The sequence below is a fragment of the Myiozetetes cayanensis genome, unplaced genomic scaffold (assembly GCF_022539395.1).
Source record: "Myiozetetes cayanensis isolate MyiCay16 unplaced genomic scaffold, myiCay2020 scf23, whole genome shotgun sequence".
Taxonomy (NCBI): Eukaryota; Metazoa; Chordata; class Aves; order Passeriformes; family Tyrannidae; genus Myiozetetes; species Myiozetetes cayanensis.
Window position 1 is genome coordinate 4,868,212 of NW_026087445.1, and position 18,725 is coordinate 4,886,936.

At 62.0% G+C, this 18,725-nt stretch overlaps 2 protein-coding genes across 6 annotated transcripts; one reads left to right on the forward strand and one right to left on the reverse strand.

Moving 5' to 3' along the window:
• The first annotated feature begins 1,873 nt into the window (after positions 1–1,873).
• On the forward strand, positions 1,874–3,867 carry PTRH1 (peptidyl-tRNA hydrolase 1 homolog). Its single transcript, XM_050320105.1, has 4 exons — positions 1,874–2,130; positions 2,295–2,394; positions 3,043–3,088; positions 3,488–3,867. Exons 1-4 carry the CDS (start codon positions 1,896–1,898, stop codon positions 3,665–3,667), a joined length of 561 nt encoding a protein of 186 aa, XP_050176062.1. The 5' UTR covers positions 1,874–1,895; the 3' UTR covers positions 3,668–3,867.
• Positions 3,868–4,330: 463 nt separating this feature from the next.
• On the reverse strand, positions 4,331–16,933 carry CERCAM (cerebral endothelial cell adhesion molecule). Of its 5 annotated transcripts, none has more exons than XM_050320104.1 (14): positions 16,537–16,933; positions 13,442–13,650; positions 9,191–9,301; positions 8,866–8,983; positions 8,652–8,786; positions 8,358–8,562; positions 8,167–8,286; positions 7,972–8,048; positions 7,701–7,807; positions 7,463–7,595; positions 7,179–7,306; positions 6,899–7,102; positions 5,727–5,963; positions 4,331–5,104 (listed from the first exon to the last, which is right to left on the reverse strand). In XM_050320104.1, exons 3-13 carry the CDS (start codon positions 9,262–9,264, stop codon positions 5,729–5,731), a joined length of 1,536 nt encoding a protein of 511 aa, XP_050176061.1. In that variant the 5' UTR covers positions 9,265–9,301; positions 13,442–13,650; positions 16,537–16,933; the 3' UTR covers positions 4,331–5,104; positions 5,727–5,728. The 5 variants fall into 5 exon arrangements, with proteins under 5 accessions (XP_050176061.1, XP_050176060.1, XP_050176059.1 ...); XM_050320103.1 differs by having other exon boundaries at positions 13,434–13,650; XM_050320102.1 differs by having other exon boundaries at positions 13,430–13,650.
• Positions 16,934–18,725: the final 1,792 nt, after the last annotated feature.

Sequence of the window (18,725 nt, forward strand, 5' to 3'; positions counted from 1 at the left end):
GAAGGACCTAGAAGATGTGCAGTTGCACGGGAACAGCTGCCTGATGTGATGGGACTTAGGGGATGTAGTGGCATGGAGCTGATGGTTTCCAGTTTAGTAACTGGGAAAAAGAGAGCAGCCTTTTCCTGGGAGGAGGAACAGCAGTAGCAGCAGCATCTTCCCTTTGTGCTCTCCACCCTCCTCAGGCACAGAGACCACCTGTGGACACCTTTCTGCCTGCTGGTCTTGCCAGGGAGGGGACAGGAATGATCCCACTCACAGCCTGGCTGTGCCAGCCCACCTGCTCACCTCCCCTGGGGTCCTGCTGTCCCTGCCCATGCAGTGCCACTGCAGCCTGGCTGTGCACAGCACACCCTGGCTCAGCTCCATCCTGCTGCTGACCTGCTGGCAGCTCCCCTGGGCAAAGGGAGACTCTGAAGCAGCAGCAGCAGCACCTCGGTTAAATGAAAGCAGCTGGGGGCTGGCTGCCACCCCCAGGCACTGTCTGGAGCTCTCCGTGCCAATGGGAAACACGCAGGGCACGTGTCCAGCCCACCCCAGCCACGAAGATTTCAGCATCATTAGCCAAGAGCTCTGAGCTCTGCCGGGCAGGAGACACAGCCTGGAAAAGAGCAGCTGTTCCCAGCCGTGCCCCCAGGACAGGCCATATGGAAGGTAGACAATCCACCAGTAGTAAATCCCAGCCCCTGGTGCCTCTCCCCGCTGCTGAAGTGGTCCAGGCAGGCACAGCTGAGGACCGAGATCAAGAGCCAGGGGGAACCCAAGGGAGAACCTGGGGTGAGAGGTTAACAGCATCCTGAAGCCTGATGCCCATGTGAGAGCCAGCCTTAATGATGCTGCCCACCTACTCCAGCTCCCAGCCTAGTGAATCCCGAGCCTTCTAGGGCCGCAGATCCAGGTCAGTGGATTTTGAATAGCAGGAGATATGGCTCCCTCCCGCTGGCCACGGGAGGAGAATTCCATCCCTTTCTGCCAGCCGTGGAGAGAAGGGCAGCAAGTGCAGCCAGGGCTGTGCTGCTGGGCTGGGGAAGTCACAGCGCCCTGGAAGGAGGCTCTGCCCCGCTGGGCAGGGCCGGGCCCGAGGGCCCTCCATAGGGACCCTCCGCAGAGAACCTGCCGGCCTTCACCCCACGGCCCTCGGTAACCACGCAAATCACCCCTATAGTTCACTCCCATTCCGGCTTTATCGCAGCGCCGGCCCCGCCCCTGTCGCGACAGCGCCCCCGGCCCCGCCCCGCCGCCCTCAAGAAAGATGGCGACGCTGCCCGTAACCAAGATGGCGGCGCAGGGCGGGGTGGGCGTCGAGCTGCGCGCGGGCCGTGACGTCACGCGGGGAAGGGACGGGAGGGGCGATGCTGGCGGCGGAGCTGGCGGGGCACGCGCGGGCGCTCGCGGGGCGGGCGGGGCCGCGCGCCATGGTGGGGGCGGGGCCGGGGGCTGTGAGGGGAGCGGGGATGTGAGGGGAGAGCGGGGGTGTGAGGGAGGCTGAGGGATGTGAGGGGAGCGGGGGGAACGGGACTGAGAGCGGAGCACCGGGGCCATCGGGGCTGTGGGCGGAACAGGGTTGAGAGGGGAGAAGGGATGTGAGGGGAGCTGGGGGAACGGGACTGAGAGGGGAGCACCGGGGCGATCGGGGCTGTGGGCGGAACGGGGCTGTGAGGGGAGCGGGGCTGTGAGGGGAGAAGGGTGTGAGGGAGCGGGGCTGCGATGGGAGCGCTGTGGGGAGAGCGGGGCTGGGGGGGAAGGAGCGATGTTGGGGCTGTGAGCGGAGCACCGGGGGGATTCAGGCTGAGAGGATCCAGCCAGCTGCGAGGAGTGTGGGGGGGTGGGAGCGGGGCTGAATGCGTGGATCGGGCCCGTGCAGGGGCTCTTGGCAGCCCATCAGAGCCCTGTCGATGCCTGTTGGGCAGGTGGCCGGCCTGGGCAACTACGGGCTGTGGGGGACGCGGCACAGCGTGGGCATGGCGGTGCTGGACCGGCTGGCCCGGCAGCTGGCGGTGGCCGAGGGCTGGCGAGTGGACAGGCGGTGCTGTGCCGACGTGGCCCTGGCCACGGCCCACGGCCTGGAGCTGGTGCTGCTCAAGCCGCGGAGGTTCATGAACCTCAACGGGCTCAGCGTAGCCAGTGCCGGTGAGCGGCTGGGTCACCCCCAAAGCCTGCAGTGCCACCAGCCCCTATCACAGCCCTGCTGGCCCCCCTGCCCTGCGTGGGTCACTGCAGCCCTGCCCTGCAGGGTTAGGGCCTGGTGAGTCTGTCTTCCCCTCATTCCTTGGGTTGCATTTCTGTTTCTAAAGCTGAGATCTACAGCCTTGGCCCAGAAGACATTTACCTCGTTCACGATGACCTGGACAAGGCCCTGGGCAAGGTGGCGATCAAGCTGGGAGGCAGTGCAAGGTATGGGGTGTCCCCAGCTCTGTATGAGATGGTTTGAGGCTTTAACATGCCCTCACAGGCACATGGGCTGTTCTGGCCCTGTCCCATCAGCCTTGCAGTGTTTTCAGCCCCAGCCTTGATCCATTGCAGAGGCAACATCTGGCTGTTTGGGCAGCCTCCCAGTTCCTGCCCTGGCAGAGAGGGCAGGGAGCCTCCTGGAAGCGGCTGTGGGCTGGATCCAGCCCATCGGCTGTACCACATGTGCTTTTTATAGCACTGTGCCTGCCCAGTGCCAGCTCCTGGGTCAGCCTGGAGACATTTAACCCAGGAAATCTTCCAATGCAGGATGGGCAAGGATGGTGCTGCGCCCCAGCACTCAGTCACACAGCACAAGGATGCTGCTGGGCCCCAGCACTCAGTCACACAAACACTTACCAGCTGCAGCAAGAACTGAGACGCACAGAACGTGCTGTCCCAGCCCTGCTTCCCTTGTACCCCCCCAGCCAGCTGCTCTGAGCCCCCAGGTCTGGATGTTCCTGCAGAGCCAGGACATGGAGACTGCAGCTCCTGGCTGGGACCACAGCCCCATATCCCTGCAGCAGGAGACCCCAAGACTTAGAGGGGGTTTCTCTTGCACACTAACCATGGGTTTTCTCCTTCTTTCCCAAGGGGACACAACGGGGTCCAGTCCTGCATCAGTGCTTTGCACTCCAGCGTGAGTGGGCTTCGGTGGAACAGGATCAAATCCTGCCCCCACCTCAATGCATGGCTTGTCCCCCCACTCCCATTTTTCTGACAAGCCCCTGCTCCCTCTCTCCCCTTTTCTCCTTCCCCTCCTTCCCTGAGGGCTTATGTCTGTTTGGCTGCTGTGGAGGACATGGAAACAATTAGTGTGAGCAGCTCTGCCAGGCCTGGCAGGAGCCCGGGATCTCAACACAGCCCAGCAAAAGCCTCTTCCAAAATCATGTTTCTTGGAGCAAGCACTCAAAATTGCCTGGAAAACATGAGGAGCTGCTCCCTCGCTGCCCAGCCCCACTCTCAGCATTATCCCCTTGCCCAGCTCTGTCTCAACCCTTGAGGGGCAGCTCCCCCAGCTCTCCTCCTTCCTCTGCAGGAGATGACCCGGCTCCGGGTCGGCATCGGGCGGCCAGAGGGTGCAGTGACAGTGTCCAGCTACGTCCTGGCTCCATTCAGCACTGGGGAGCAGGAGAAGCTGGAGCAGATCCTGGCCCAGGCAGTGACCTGCCTGCTGGAGCACATCCAGAGCCGAGCACCTGCGGGGGACAGGGGCTGACAGGAACCCCCGGGGACCTGCGTGGCCAAAGGACAGAGCGCTGTGGCTCTCCAGAGGGACCATGGTGCGGAGCAGAGCCGGCCCTGCCGGGCTCTGGGACAGCCCCCTCTGTCCCAGCACAGATCTGGGCAGCGCATGTCCCACGGGGATTCCTGCAGTGGTTCCATATGGCAGTTTGGCACAGAAATAAAATAAATCCTTGCCCCAACTCTGCCCTGCTCCTGCCTCCTGTTCATGCCGCCTGCTGAGCTCAGGTTGTCCCTGCACTGCAGCTCAGATCCTTGTTCCCGTCCCTGTTCCAACAGCCCACGCTGGAGGGATGCTTCCAATGGGAAGTGGGGAGCAATGGGAGCAACTTCCATAGGGTCCAGGGTCACTTTTGTTAAGAAACCATGGCAAACACAAGTGACCTGGAATCTCGTAGCGTGCTGCTCCCACAGACCTGCAGCAAGTTTCAGGGCTGGCCTCGCAGTGTTTTGAGTTCAGTGGTTTTAAGCCAAAACCCTGGAGTTTCCAACAGCTGCACAAGTTCTGGCTTCTCCTCCCAGACCCATTGCAGTCTCACGGTGGAGAGGGCAGTCTGAGAGGCAGTGTGTCCCCAGCTCTGCCATGTCCAGAGCCATGGGCTCTGCTAGCACATCCTGCCCACCTCCATATCCCGCTAGTACCGAAACCTCCAGCACAGGCAGCTCCTCCCTGCGTCCCAGTGGGTGCTGGAACGAGCACCAGGACCCTTGCTGGGTGACGTGCACCACAGCACTGCTACCATTTCCACCCTCTGCTCCAGCTGGCACCAGACCTTCCTCTGCTCTATCCCCAGCTCCTGAGCTCCTACCGGAGCACTGATGCTGCCTACGACCAGGGTACAGGCAGGGAAGCAAAGGTGTTCCCAACCTGCCATCCCTTCCTCACCCTTCTCCCACTCATGGATTTCACTTCCAAAGCAATTCCTGGCTGAGGGAACTGCCAGACCCTCGCCCCTGCATCTCCGAGGTGACCATGATTGGGTAACGCCCTGGGGATATGGGGCAGTGCCAGCACCCAGCACGTCAGCTCAATCCAGTCTGCTTTAATCCTCCCTGGGCTTCAGCCCAGACATGGCACGAGGGACAACCCAGTCAGTGGCAGGAGGCCACGTGTGCTGCTGCAGGAGCCAGCCCCTGTCCTGAAAAGCACTCCCCAAAGTCCAAGCTGGGGGCAGAGTTGGCATCACTCGGGGCAGTCCTGGAGACATGTCCTCAGCAGAGACAGTGCTTGGCTGGTCACTCCACCTGGCAGGGAAAGGCTCTCCTGGGCAAATCCTGCCTTAGGTTGGATTTGTCACAGTCAGATTCGAAGAACCCTGGTGGGGGTCTGTCCAGGGCAACTGCATCTCTTGAGTAGGAGTGGGCAGGATCAGGCCCGCGGTGCTCCCAGCTGGGTCACAATCCCTCATCCCTAGGAGGCACAACACAGACGTGAGAGGTCACGGCTGGAGCAGCCCCAACGTGTTCACGCCTGCAGCCGAGGCGGTGGGAGGGCTGTTTTCCAGCCTCCCCCAGTTTTCTGGCAGCTCCTGGGGCAGCTCTGCTGCCAGGACAAGCAACCTCAGGCAGGGAAAGTCTGACCCAGTGTTAACCGTGGCCGTGCTGCCCTGGGGCTGAGCCAGTGCTGGTTTCACCTGCTTGCACAGAGATGCAGCCCCAGGGAGACCTGATTTGGGGGGCAGCAAGTAGTGCCGGGGTGAAACTTTCCCCTGGGAGGCAGCCCCAGCTCTCCCCGCTTAGGTGGCTTGCAGCAGGAGGACCAGCATTGTCCCTTCCTCACTTGAGGGGTTGGGAAGTAGCAAGACCTGGTTCCCTGGTCCTGTGCAGGCCCCCATGGGACACCTGTGTCCCCATCCCTTTCCCCACCTGGAACAGACAGTCCCATCTCTGTTTCCCAGTGCCTTGATGGGAAGAGCTGCTGCCACATGGCAAGAAGAAACCAGGCATGCAGGACACATCTGACCATGGGGCTCACAGGGAAATGCTCCTCAGATGCTCTGTCCCCCATGCCCAGATCCCACAGCCCTGCTCACCATCAGAGCTCATCACGGCTGGTGGAGCGGAGGTGGCCGGCGCTGCCCCGTGAGTCCCGCAGGGTCTTCTGTGAGCCAGCCCAGTCCGTCTTCTTGGCATCGTCATCCCAGATGGTGGAGGTCTCAGTGTCACTCAGCCAGTTGCTGTCCCCAGCGTAGTGGGTGGGATAAACCAGGAGCGGGTGAGCCGAAAACACCAGCAGGTCCCGGGGGGTGAAGTGTCGCTTGTAATCCTCGCTAGGGAAAGTGGAACAGACCCGAGAGGAGAAACTGGCTTACAGAGCATGGCACAGAGGAGAAAAAGTACTGTGAGAACCATACCGACTGCCCTGGGAAGGCTCCATGGAGGGCAGGAAATGGGGAGGGACACAGGGAGGGACAGCAGGCAATGGGGCTGGGGAAAGCAGCTGAGTAGGGGGCTGCCCTGTGCCACTGCTGCCTGCAGAGCCTGTCTGGACAGGGATTGTGGAGGGACTGCAGAGGGGCCAGGACCCATCTCTCCCCACTAGTCTTAGTGGCATGGGGCTGGCTCTGGCACTGAGGGGGCCTCTGGCACAGCATCCTGCTGGCCCAGGGCCAGGGCTGTCTGGTGCTGTTATCCCTGCAAGCATGGGACTTCCAGCTGCTCCTGGTGCACATCCAGAGCACTAATCCACCCCTCCATCCACCTCCAGCTGCCTTTTACATGCCTGATCCCCGTGTTTCTCCATCCTGGCTTTCTCACCTCCCTCTCTCACAGCACACACAGCCACCAGTGCTTACCCACCCCCTAAAATGCCTCCCCCTCCCACAACACAGCCTTACCAGTGACACCCACCCCAGAGAGGGGAGTGCAAGTGCCTGAAACCCACAACCAGGGGCAGAGGACCACACAGCCCCCCAGTACCAGGGTACAGGGGGTTGCTCCCTCCTTGCCATGGGGCCAAGACCCCCATGCAGGGCCCGCACTGAGCCTCAGCTCCAGCCCCGTTCCCCCACCCTGCGCTGGCAGTGGGCCATTTTCCAGTGGCCAGCGGCCAGGCAGGGAATGAGCTCATGCAACAGATGTTTTCCTCCAGCATGAGTAACGCTGAGAGGGGGGGTGGCGGTGAGACGGTGACGGCAGAGAAGAAACACATGGTCCCTCCCCAGCATGGCCATGCCAGCACCCTCCTGCACCCCCGGCTCCTTACTTGGGGTGCTTGTCATACATGATGGGCAGGTACTCGTCCACTGGCAGCATTTTGGAGAGGGGCTTGGTGGCCAACAGCTTCTGTGCTCCACGGAGGGAGATGGCATAGGCCAGTGTCCAGTATGAGTACCCGGCCACCACCAGGTTCCTCACACCCTCCACGGGCGCCTCGTCCTCGTCATTCACCTGCTTCCTCCCCAGGTAGCTGTGGGGTGGCCAGCAAGCTGTAAGAGTCAGCCCTGGGGACCCCTACCCCACATTCCCCCAGGCCCAGCACCTACATGAGGTCCCAGTCCTGCTGTGCCCGCTCCAGCTCGTCCATCAGCCGCTGCAGCCGTGCAGGGAAGGCGGCCTCAAAGCGCACATCGTCCTCGAAGACCACCGACCGCTCCAGCCCCTGGGACACGATCTGGGAGAGGGGGCAGAGGTGCAAACCCATGCCCAGCGCTGCTCTGGGACACATTGGAGCCACTCACCCTGCAGGACACCCCTCTGCCCAAGTTCTCCTGTTATGCTCACAGGGTCCCTGCCCCCTTAGGATCCTCATGTGCCCCATGCCCCCTACCTCCTTCCAGATATTGTAGTGGCTGAGGAAGCAGCCAACCTCCCCCTTGGTGAGCGTGCGGCCGGAGAAGGGATCGTAGTACCCAGGGAGCAGGTCCACCCCCAGCACCTTGATGTCGCTGCTGTTGAGGGTGCTGCAAGGCGAGGAGCTGCATCAGCAAGGTGTCTCCACCAACCACCCCCCATCCCCTCCCCAGGGTGACAGTGGGGGGCTGGCCCAGTGATCCCCCCATGGTCACCTGCCATCCACAGCATCCACCACCCGTGGGAGGATCTCCAGCTCCTGCAGGGATGCCAGCATCCGCTGGCGCCGGTCCGGCCTCCGGACCAGGTTGATCAGGAAGACCTGGGAGGAAAAGGGAGAGCCCCACCAAGGGGACATATTGTCACAGGGAGACACACAGCCTGCCCAGCGACTGCAGGATCGGGACAGGGTCTCGGGCTTTGCCATGGATGTGTGTAACCAGAGGGATGGACAGGAAAACATAAGGGGGTCCATTGGGCACTTACTTCATCAAAGCCCATTTTTGTGAGCGGCCTGGGGAGGAGGGAAATGTGCCTGGAGCGCTGCATGGGGGGGCCATCCACTGTGGAGAGAGGAGACACCCCTTCAGCAGAGCCCAGATTCCTGTGGCTGGGAGCTGGGGCCCACAGCCCTGTCAGGATCTGGATGTCTACAGCACCCCTCCACCCACGGACACTCACCCATGGCCTCCAGCGTGAGATGCACAAAGTTGGCACGTTCGTCCTCCAGAGTCTGGTGGGCCTTCACGGGGACATTGATGTAGCCAAAGCGGTGCTGGTTGCACACATGGACCTCGGCACCTGCCGGGCAGGTCAGGTGAGCACCACAGCCCCACCAAGCCCCTGCACCCCCCAGGCCCCATCACCCTCACCAGCCGCCTGGCAGGAGTAGGCAAAGACAATGATGTCATCGAAGGCCCAGGTGTAGTTGGGATGGGGTGGGTAGAAAGCCAACCGTGACGTCTCCTCCTTCCTCAGGTCGATCAGGAAGGTGGCGTAGACCATGGGGATGGGGAAACAGCCCACCCGCTGCCGGTTCTTGGTGGGGAAGTAGTCGGCTGTCCGGCGGTAGTAGCCCTGTGGCAACACTGGTGTGACACCTCCATGGCAGGAGCATCCTCTGCCATTGGGGGTGTCTCATTCCTCAGGGATTACCAGGGACGTACCTGGGGTGTGATGCCACACCAGAAGTTGGAGTAGAAGGTCTGTGAGTCCAGCATGGGGGCCACCACTGACTTGTTCTGCGCCATGAGAAACTTGAGGGTCTGGTTGTCGGTCAGGATGCTGTCAGTGTCCATAAACTGCAGGGATGTCACAGGTTCTGGAGGTGTGGAGGTGCCCATCTCAGCCCCCAGCCCACCAGAGCCCTGTGTCCCTTACCAGGACGTAGTCTGCCTGCTGCTCCCGGGCATAGGTGAGCGCTTCCTGCTTCAGCCTCATTAGATTTTCGTAGCGTTTGTCGCTCCAGTGCTTGGGCCCGAGCTCGTCGGGGTAGGAGCTGGGCAGGGGGGAGGCAGGGGTTAACCCCGCCCGCCGGGAACGCACAAACTCGGTGCAAGCCATTGGTGCCGCCAGGCTGAGTCAGCCTTGCTCTGCCTCCCTCCTCCTCCTGGCAGCATCCCCAGCTGGGGCGGGGGGTGCTGCTCCAGGAGCCTCTCGCTGCCCACACCTGCACAATCCCCCCCCAGCACTCCCCCAGCCTCACCTGGGCTCCTCCTGCACCTTCCAGTGCACCGAGTGATAGTCCTTCCCCACCGCCCCCAGCCACTCCTGCAGCATCGCCGTGGTGTTGTCCGAGTTGTGATCCGTCGCACACCTGGAGTGAGGGGACATCAGCCCCTGCGGGTCACCTCCAAGGGACAACCAGGACCCCACCCTGCACTAGAAATACTCCCAGGGACAAAAAGACTGAGCCAGCGACGGACTTGCTTGGGAACATAACATGTAATTTGAAGGAACCGAGGCAGCTCGAGCAGAACGGGGAAAGCCAGTGGGTAATTTCTTTCCCTGTGCTGCCGCCAGCCAGGCTGTCCCATGGCTCTCACCCCTCGTCTCTGCAGCCCAGAGGCAGCCTCAGACATGCTCTCCCCATCCCAACCCTGTAGCTGCCCACCATGAGCATCAGAGCACAGAAAGTTCATCCCCCTGCCCCTGCACCCCACTGCACCCCCGTGCACCCTGCTCTGCCAGCAGCCGGAGCAAGGGACCCAACAGGCACCAAAACATCCCCTTACCCAAACCTTCCCTCTGCCGCGCACCACTGCCATTCCCAACTCTCCCTTTCAACCTCACGACAATGTTCACAAAGACTCGAGCACAGACAGGACTGAACCCACCTTGCACTGGGGCAACCCCCAAGTCCCCACACTCCCTTGGACTCTCGACCTCTCAAAGAGCCACCCACCGGGCACTGGTGTCCCAGGGATCTCCTGGGACGCAGAGGACAAGGCGGGATTTCTACCAGGACCCCCCCGCCAGCCCCCGCCTCAGCTTTCCGCAAAAGCAGCTGCAGAAAAGTTTCCGACAAGCTCAGGCGAGAGAGGCGGCGGCGCGACCAAGAGGAGGGACGGGGCTGTTCCTCCCCCAGCCAGCCCCAGCATAGTAAAAAGAGGTTTGGGGGGTGTCACTGGGGAAGAGGGGCTGGGGGTAAGCCCTGCAGGGAAGGGGAAGGCAGGTCCCTGAGGATACAGAATCCCCCCATGCCCAGGGCTCCCCTCCTTCATCAACCCCACAGCTTCCTCAGGGGAAAGGTGGGGGTCCTGCCCCCTCGCTGCGGGGCAGCCACAGCCCTTCCCGGGTCCCTAATGGGTCCTACACCGGGGGCAGAGCCACCCCTCACCCTTTGGGGATGGAGGGGCTGGGGTCCCTGTTCCTCCCGGGCTTCCTGTCCCCCCAGGGTCTCCATTCCCCCACAGGCACCCATTCCCTCTGCTCTCTCCATGCAGGCCCCCGTTACTCCACTATCACTCCGAGCTCCCAGTCCCCCTACTCTCCCCAACTCCCCCCGCTCCACTGTCCTTTGGGTCCCTGCTATCCTCAGCTCCCCGTTCCCACCATAGTCTCCCTTATCCCCTAAGACCCCCGTTCCCTCCCAGCATCCTCGTTCCCCTCGCGGTCCCTGTAACTCCAGCACCCCGGCTCCCTGCGGGGTCCCCCTTCCCGCACAGTCCCCTCCTCCCCTCGGGTCTCTGCTACTCCCCGCACCGCGGGGTCCCGGCTCCCCCCGGCGGTCCCCGCTCCCTCACCACAGGGCGATGCTCCCCGCGGGATAGTCCAAGCGCTCCAGGGCTCCCAGGCAGTGCGGCAGCGAGTGCTGCGCGTTCCGGGCCAGGAGAGCGAGCACCACTCGCGGTGGGGCCGCCCCGGTGCCGGTGCCTGTCCCGGTGCCGGTGCCCAGCAGCAGGATCAGGGCGCAGAGCGGCCCCGCGGCGCCCATGGCGGCGGCGGCGGGCGGGGAAGGGGCGGGCTGGGACCCGCCGAGCTCAGCGCACCCCCTCCCCGCCCCCGGCCCGGCCCCGCCGCCTCCTCGAGCCCCGGGGGCGGGTTTGGATCGGGTTTCCTTAAATACAGCCTGTAATCGGTGCAGAGCCCCGCACGGCCCACGGTGGCGGGAGAGGGGACGGGGGGACGAGAGACCGGAGGGCACCCCGGGACCCCCGCCCAGAGAATGCTCCTGGGCATCTCCGTGTGCCCCCGGCCAGCGCAGGTCCGGGTGCCCCCGGTGCCCACACGGTGTGGGTGGGTGGACAAGCGGATGAGGGGGCTCATGGCTGAGGGGGAACATGGCCAGGGGCGCTGGTGGCCCAGGGCATCATGGCCAGGGCGATCATGGCCGTGGGGATCATGGCCAGTGGAGGCTTGTGGCTGAGGGGGGCTTGTTGCCAGGGTGAGCTGTGGCTGGCTGGGCTCGCAGCTCTCCCCATCACCGAGGGGCTGCCAAGGCAGCCCACCCCACCGAGCCGTGTCCCTCCCAGGCTGTCCTCTGTGGCTGACCATTTGCAGCCCCCCAGGCGTGCCTGTGACGTGTCCGAGCCGCGGGCAGGGGCAGGCCCGGGGCCTGTGGGACGTCTGACCAAACCCTCTGGTTTTCCACCCAGCCCATAAATACAGCTGTCAGCTCCCGGAGCAAGCGCAGGCCTGGAGGAGGTCACGTCCCGCCGAGCAACAACTGTGTGCCCCGCACCAGCAGTGCCAGGCACCCCTCGCTGCGGTGGCACCGGAGCCCTGATGAGGGGCCAGTGGATGCCACATGTGGCCAAACCTGTGCCCACCCGCAGCAGGAGCGGGGGAGCCCCGGGCGACTGCTCTCGATGGCTCCCCATGTCCCCCCGCTCCCGGGGGGTGTTCATCAGGGTGCAGCAGAGGGGTCGGGAAGTGAACAATCCAGGAACACCTAAAAGAAGCATCAGAGAGGGTGGGGAGGACACGGGGAGCCCCACAGGACCCGGCGGTGGCTGCAGGGTGAGAAAAACGCTGTTTACAGCCCCGGCTTGGACAAGTATTTCGGGAAGGGCTCGGTGCCAGCGCAGCCGGGCTCTCCCCGGCCGTGGAGGAGCTGTGAGAAGGGGCAGGAACCCAGGAGTCCCAGCACAGCGGGACCCACAGGGCTGCGTGTCCAGACCCCTCCCGTGCCCAGACCTCACCCGCGTGCAGCCCCCCGAGTGGGCTGGGCGAGGGGCAGCCCCTCTCCCCTCCTCCGGTGCCCCCGAGCGCGGCCCCGCGGCCCGGGAAGGAATGAAGGCAGAGGAAGAGCCGCAGAGCGCGGGGATGCCCGCGGAGCCCACGGCCCCCCCTTCCCGCGGGGACACCCACCCGCATCTCCCCCCGCAGCGCGGCCCCGCGCTCGGTCGCTGCTGCCACCTCCCGGCGCCGCCGCACGGCCGGAGCGGGAGCTCGGCGGGGAGCCGGGGACTCCGGGGTCCGTCCGAGACAGATCTGATCCCCCTGTGCCCACAGCCCTCCCTCCCCGCCCTTCTTCATCCCGGCATCCCAGCGCCTCTACATGCCCACATCCTCACATCCCTCCATTCCTGCATCCCTTGCCTTCTTCGTCCTGCATCCCTGCATTCCTTCCTCTCTTCATCCCTATGTCCCTTCCCTTCTTCATCCCTGCCTCTCCACATCCCTCCATCCTTGCATCCTCTCCAGGGTTCACAGATGACCCTGCCCTGCCCTCAGCACCCCCCGAAGGGCAGAGAGGGATTTCACCTCTGGATACAACAGGATTTTGAGAGGTTTGGCTCCCAGAGAGGCCGAGCAGGCAAGTTCCCAGCTGGCAGACTGGGATGAAGCCCCACAGACACTTTACACCACCCTGGGGCTGGGGTGGCTGAGCCTGGATGTGCCCTGTTCCAGGCAGGGACCAACCCTGGGGTCCTGTTCTGTGAGCAAGAGCAACTCCTGGCTGCTGCCAGCAGCCTTTTCCCAGCAATCCACCGTGTGCTCAGCCCCCTCCATCCCCTACCTGGGGATACAACATCCCTGTCCCCACAGGGTTCAGCCACCCAAGCACAGCCACAACTCCGCTGCCCTGACACAGTCCTCACTGATTCCCCAGCTGTGGGCTCCAGAGGAGAAGGAGAGAGGGGGAGATTTCCCTTCCCACAGCCCCACAACCCCCCAGGCAGGCACAGGAAGGGGGGGCCTTCCAGTGCATCCTGACATGGGGAAACTGAGGCACAGGAGAGTGCAGTGTGCACACAGGTGGGCCGGGACTGGCAGAGGGATGGAGCGTCCTGTGCCTGTCCTTGCAAGCTCAGCTGAGGTCAGAGTTATCCCTGCCTTTGCATCCTGCCTTCCCCCCACAGCCTGGCTGCTGCAGGGCTCACGATGGACCCTCAGAGCCCACTGTGGGCAAAGTGGCATTTTACAAGCAGCTTTGGGCATGCAGTGGAAAAAAACATGACACAGGCAAGCTTGAGGAGAAGGGAGACATGGAGGTCACCTACCAGGGCACCTGCTGTGTGGTCCTTGGGGTGACGACTGCAGCTCAGCACCTCCATCCCTGCCACTCTAGCACAGGGCTGTGACAGCCCCTGTGTCTCAGGAGCAGCGCTGGTAGGTGGGTGGCAGATCTTCACAGGAACCAGGGCATCCCCAAGGGTCCCAAGATGTCCCCACAGGGCTCAGGACATCCCCCATGGCTCAATGGACTCATGGTGACACCTGTAACACAGAGACAACACCAGACCTTCAAGCATCCCGCCTGGAAAAGCACCTTCCCATCCTGGCAGCACTGTGCAAACAGCAGTGCTGTGCAACATTTACAGGAGTATATTTTCTTTTTTTCACAGCAAAAAGTTGCTTTTGGACCCAGGGCTGAGGTTTTTGGCCACCTCCCTCCCACTTCTCTCCACCACTTCCTTAAAATTTTCTGGAATTTTCAGCAAAGCCTTTGAAAACATTCAGGTTCCTCAAACGTCATATTTTTCTACTTTAAAAGGCTCAACCTTGGTTGCAAAAAGCAAATATCTGAAGAGATGTGTGCATAGATACATTATATATGTATATACAAAGGCAGAGATTCTGTGTAAATGTTTGTGGCTGGGGGCTGGTACAAGTCCCTCAGCCACCAACAATTTTCACTGATCTTATTTTGCAAGAAAAAACACCCCAGGGACCCAACTGGCTGCCCTGGTCCATGGTGCCCCCGAGGGTCCCCACTCCCACACTGCCCAAGTGATGCTGTCCCCTCCAGACCTAATCCAGCCTCAAAACTGTTCCCTGCTCCCAAATGGGGAAACTGAGTCATGGAGCGCCCCCCAAGAGCCCCACTGAAGGTGCCTGGACAGCGGGGACTCCGGAACCAAGGCACAATGCCTTGAACCCCCATGCTCTCTGCCCTGCAAGCCCCTCATCCTGAACCATTCCAGCTGCTCCAGCTGTTTTCACCACCTTCCAGCTGTTGGGTAGCTCAGGAGGCCAGTGCTTCCCTCCCAGCTGGGTTTTCCTTCCAGGTCTCTGCTAAACCCATCATATCCATGGCGCCGCTCCGCTCTCCTCCTTGCAGGCTGCTTCTGCAGCAGGCAAAAAGCACATTTCTTCCCACATAGAAAAGAATCCAGGGGGATTTAGACCATCTTGGGGGGATTTTGGCCATCCTGGGAGGGATTTTGGCCACCCGGGGGGATTCTGGCCCACCCAAGAGATGCTCTGCCAGAGGAGCTGGAAGCTGACAGGATCAGCATTCCCTCATGGCTGATGGGGACAGGGAGATCCATGCCACTGTAAATGGGGCAGTAACACGCTGGCAGTCTCTCCCAACTCTCTGCCCACTGGGAGACACCCTGGGATCTTCCTGGTGGGCTGCAAAATTTTGTGAAAGTGAAGGTTTCACAGGGGTCCCTCTTCATGTCCTGCTGGGAGCAGGGAGCCAGATCCATGCAGGATGCTCTGCTCCACCTGCAAGGCACTGACAGATTTGGAACCGTGGTCAAGCCCTGCAGTGGCCAAAATCCTGACCCTCCTGGGTGGCACTGCTGATTCAGCCTCAGAATGGTCCATTTTCTCCCCAGGCTGGACCACATTTGTTGCCATCAGAACCAGCAGTGCCCTGGATCAGTGTCAAAGGCACCTGTCAGTGGGCAGAGGCACATCTCCTGCAGCAAGGGGAAACTGAGGCAGGAGGTCAAGCCCAGGCTGTCCCAGCCCCACTAGGCAGGCAGAGGCCACAACACTCCAGGGCTTCACTCTGGGAACTCTCTCTCCCCCCCCGCTGGCCCCTCTCAGAGGGACAGTGACAGAGGGGTGCCCAATGGGCACCCCTGCGACGTGCTGACCCATGTGCTCCCGTCCCCTCCGTCCCCTCCCTCCTCTCACCCCCCCAGCAGGGCTGATGGTCGGTCCCCGTCCCAACCCGGGGCAGCTGTGACCGAAAACAAAGCTGTCCCCTCCGGCACAATACCCTTCTGTCCCCCCCAGATGCTGACCGCTGGGGTGGGCAGCGGCCGGGCTGGAGGCGTCGAGGGGCCGTGCCAGGCCCCCGCTGGCAGGGGACAATGTTGGCAGTGATGGAGAGTAGGTATTTCAAAAGGTTTTGTTTTCAGGTTGACCCGCCGAGCCGGCGTGACCCCACAGCCCCCCACCCAGCCCTGCTCCTCCGTCCCAATAGAAACCGGCCACATTCCTGACCTCGGGAGGAAGGGGGGGGAGAGTTTCAAACCTCCCCGGGAAAGAGACAATGGGGGTGTCAGGGCCGTGATTTAGGAGGGGGGGCTCTTTCCATCACAAAGGCGAGACAAAGGCGCTCGATGCTGGGAAAGGGGCTTCGGCGGCGGCTCAGGAGCGGGGCCGTGGTATTATGCCTGGCCAGCCGGCCTCGGCAGCAGGGCAGCCAGGGCCCACCGGGTCCCACCGGGTCCCATTGGATCTCATCGGGTCCCATCGATGCCAGCAGGTGCCACTGAGTTCCATTTGGTCCCAACGGACTCTCCATCCCAGCCTCTACTGCAGCCCTGCCCCTGGCCACCCTGGCGACCAGAGTCTGGTGGCTTCGTGGGTGTCACCACGACCCATGATGGGAGGGAACGAGTCCCCCATCCCCACGTGGGACAGCTGGAGCACACCCTGCTCCCCACAGCTCCCCGACCAGCGGGGCTGGTCAGGAACCAGCCCATCCTGAGGGGCTGTGGGCACCCCATGAATTGGGGCTCAGCCATCCCTCACCCGGGGCACACTCAGCCCTAGAGCCCCCCCCACTCCCTGTTGGCCCCCCCGGGTGTTCAGGACCAGGGTCCCACTCTGCTCTCCCGGGGCCATTCCCGGGAGGCCGGCGAGGGATGAGCAGCTCCTCTGTGAGCCGCTCAAAGGGGCTTTGTGCACCCCGGGGCTGCCGGCGCCCAGCACCACCGGCCACCGCCGGCACGGGCACGGCGCCGGTGCCCACCCTGCCCACACCTCGCAGCCAGTGCCCCCCCACAAACCCCCCTCTTTGCAACTTCCCCCTGCCCCGACCCTCCTCCTCTATCCCTGGGGGTCTCAGCCCCAAACCGTGGCAAACCCCCCCCACTCCAAAAAAAGCCAGGAAACTGCTTAAGCGGACGCCCAACTTACAGTGTCCTCTTCTGCCGAGCTGAGCCCGCGTCTCCAGCCTGTGTCCCAGTGACGAAGGGCTCGGAGCCTGCACGGAGAGGGGATTTTTTTACAGGACAAATATTTTTCTCCCGGTGCTGGACGGCTGATCCGAAGGAAAAGCTGGAAACAAGTTCATTGGTTTTGCTCTCGCTCCCTGTCCTTGCCCTATTTTTTTTTTTTCCTGGCAGCTGGCGGGAGGAAGGGAGCTGGCAAGGTGATGCTTTTTTGGGAAGAGGGGAACTGCTGGTGAAAGAGGCATTCACCGCACCGGGAGCCTGGGAAAGCCGAGGGCCGGGGGGCCGGCGGGAGGGCGGGAGCCTGATCAGCGACCACCGTGCCGGGGCTCACGGCCGTGCCCGGGCTGACCGCCGTGGTCGTGCCGAGGCTCATGGCCAAGCGGAGGCCGGCGGCAGGTGAAGAGGCGCCGGCGGGATGCACCAGAAAGCCAATGACATCATGTTGTGGGTTTGTTTCTGGTTCTTTTTTTTTTTTTTTTTCCAGGATGAAATTTGCAGACAACTTCCCCAGGCGCCCGTGAGCTCTGGGGCTCCGCGGCGAGGAGTGGGACAGGTCTCCCCAGGACACACAGGCTCCCATCGATGGAGTCTAGGGCTTTACTTTTTTTACCCTTTTGGGTCAGAAAAGCTACTTTTTATTTCTTAACCCGCTGGTGCTGCGCGAGGGGCTCCCCGGCACACGGAGAGCGGGTCCGGCCCGCGGCTGAGCAGACCCCAGCCCGGCACAGCCGGCGCCAGCGCCCCGTCGGGGACCCCCCATCCCCACGGCGGGGCAGGATCCGTCCTCGACCGCCCAACCCGGGATGGCTCCTTTCGCCTCTTCCCTCTTAATTTTGTTTAGAAACTTGTCAGGTTGGTAGATAAAGGAGGTGGAAAGATCAATCCCGGCTTTTCATCAGTGTGGGAAAAAGTATTTCACTAATCCATATTTATTGGTGTAAGGAGCCCGGGGGGGGGGAGGGCGAGAGACCCTAATGGTCAGAGCAAAGGACAGAAGGGACAGTTTAAGGCTGCCCTTTTCCGAGAGGTCACATGTCACCAAAATCTTTCGGTTGTCTCGGGATTGGTTACATTCTGTTCTCTTTTTTTCTATTGAGGTTGCCAAGCAACTGGCTAAGACCAGCCAAGATATTTTCTTTATTACAAGTGGAGCAGAAAGCAGCAAGGAGGAGAGAGATAAAAAAAAAAAAAAAAAAAAAAAAAAGGGAGAGAGGAGAAGAAGTTTAGACAATTAACATTTATAGGATCACATAACTTCATTAACTCGGCCGAGATTTGGGAAAGAGACTTCAAAAAAAAAAAAAAAAAAAGAAAAAAAAAAGAAAAAAAAAAGGTGGTGGTTGGAAGTGTTAGGAATTAAAGCAAGTTAAAAGACCGGCAGGTCCGGGGCTAAAACAATGCCAGAACACCCAGAGCAGCGCCGGGGGCTTCCCTCAGATGGTTCCCGCTTCCCAAACAGTGGCAGGTCCTGGGCGATGGCTGCAACCCAGCACAGGGGCCTTCAGCTGCTGCTGCTGCTCTTTTTTCTTTTTATTAAATGCCGGCTTTCTTTTGATTTTCACACTCGTAGGAAGTGGGTTTATTGCTACTAGTGCTGGCAGGGAGGTGTGGGGAGGCAGGGGAGCCCTTCAGAGGGAGGCGCATGGCTGTGGCAGGAGCTCAGCATCCCCCTGGCCCTGGCCCATGAGGCAGAGGCCATGGGGACGTGTCTGTCTCCAAGCCCTGGGATACCTTCATGCCTCTTCAGGGTGGGCAAAACCTCCCAGGGTGAGAATGAGATTCTGTGGGAGAGCAGTCCCCAGTCGAAGATCCCTGCCCCGCTGATCCCTACTCAGGGTTTGGGCCTGACACTGTCTCTGACACTCTCCCTGGGCTGCCAGGCCTGAGGCAGGGGACATCCCCGAGGGCTGGGGGCAGGGACTGGGGTCACCCTGCAGTTCCATGGGGTTGCACTGCTCCAGGCATCCCTGGGGCCGCCGGAGCTTCTCTCCCAGCACTCACGGATCCCTCTCCCCGCGGGGCCAAGCCCTGTGCGAGGACACGGGTGTACGTGAGGAGGAGCGGGGACCCCCCCGGCGAACCCCCCCAGGGATCACTCCGGTTCTGCCCAAGGACCCCAGTGACACCCAGGGTGGTGACAGGCAGCAGTGA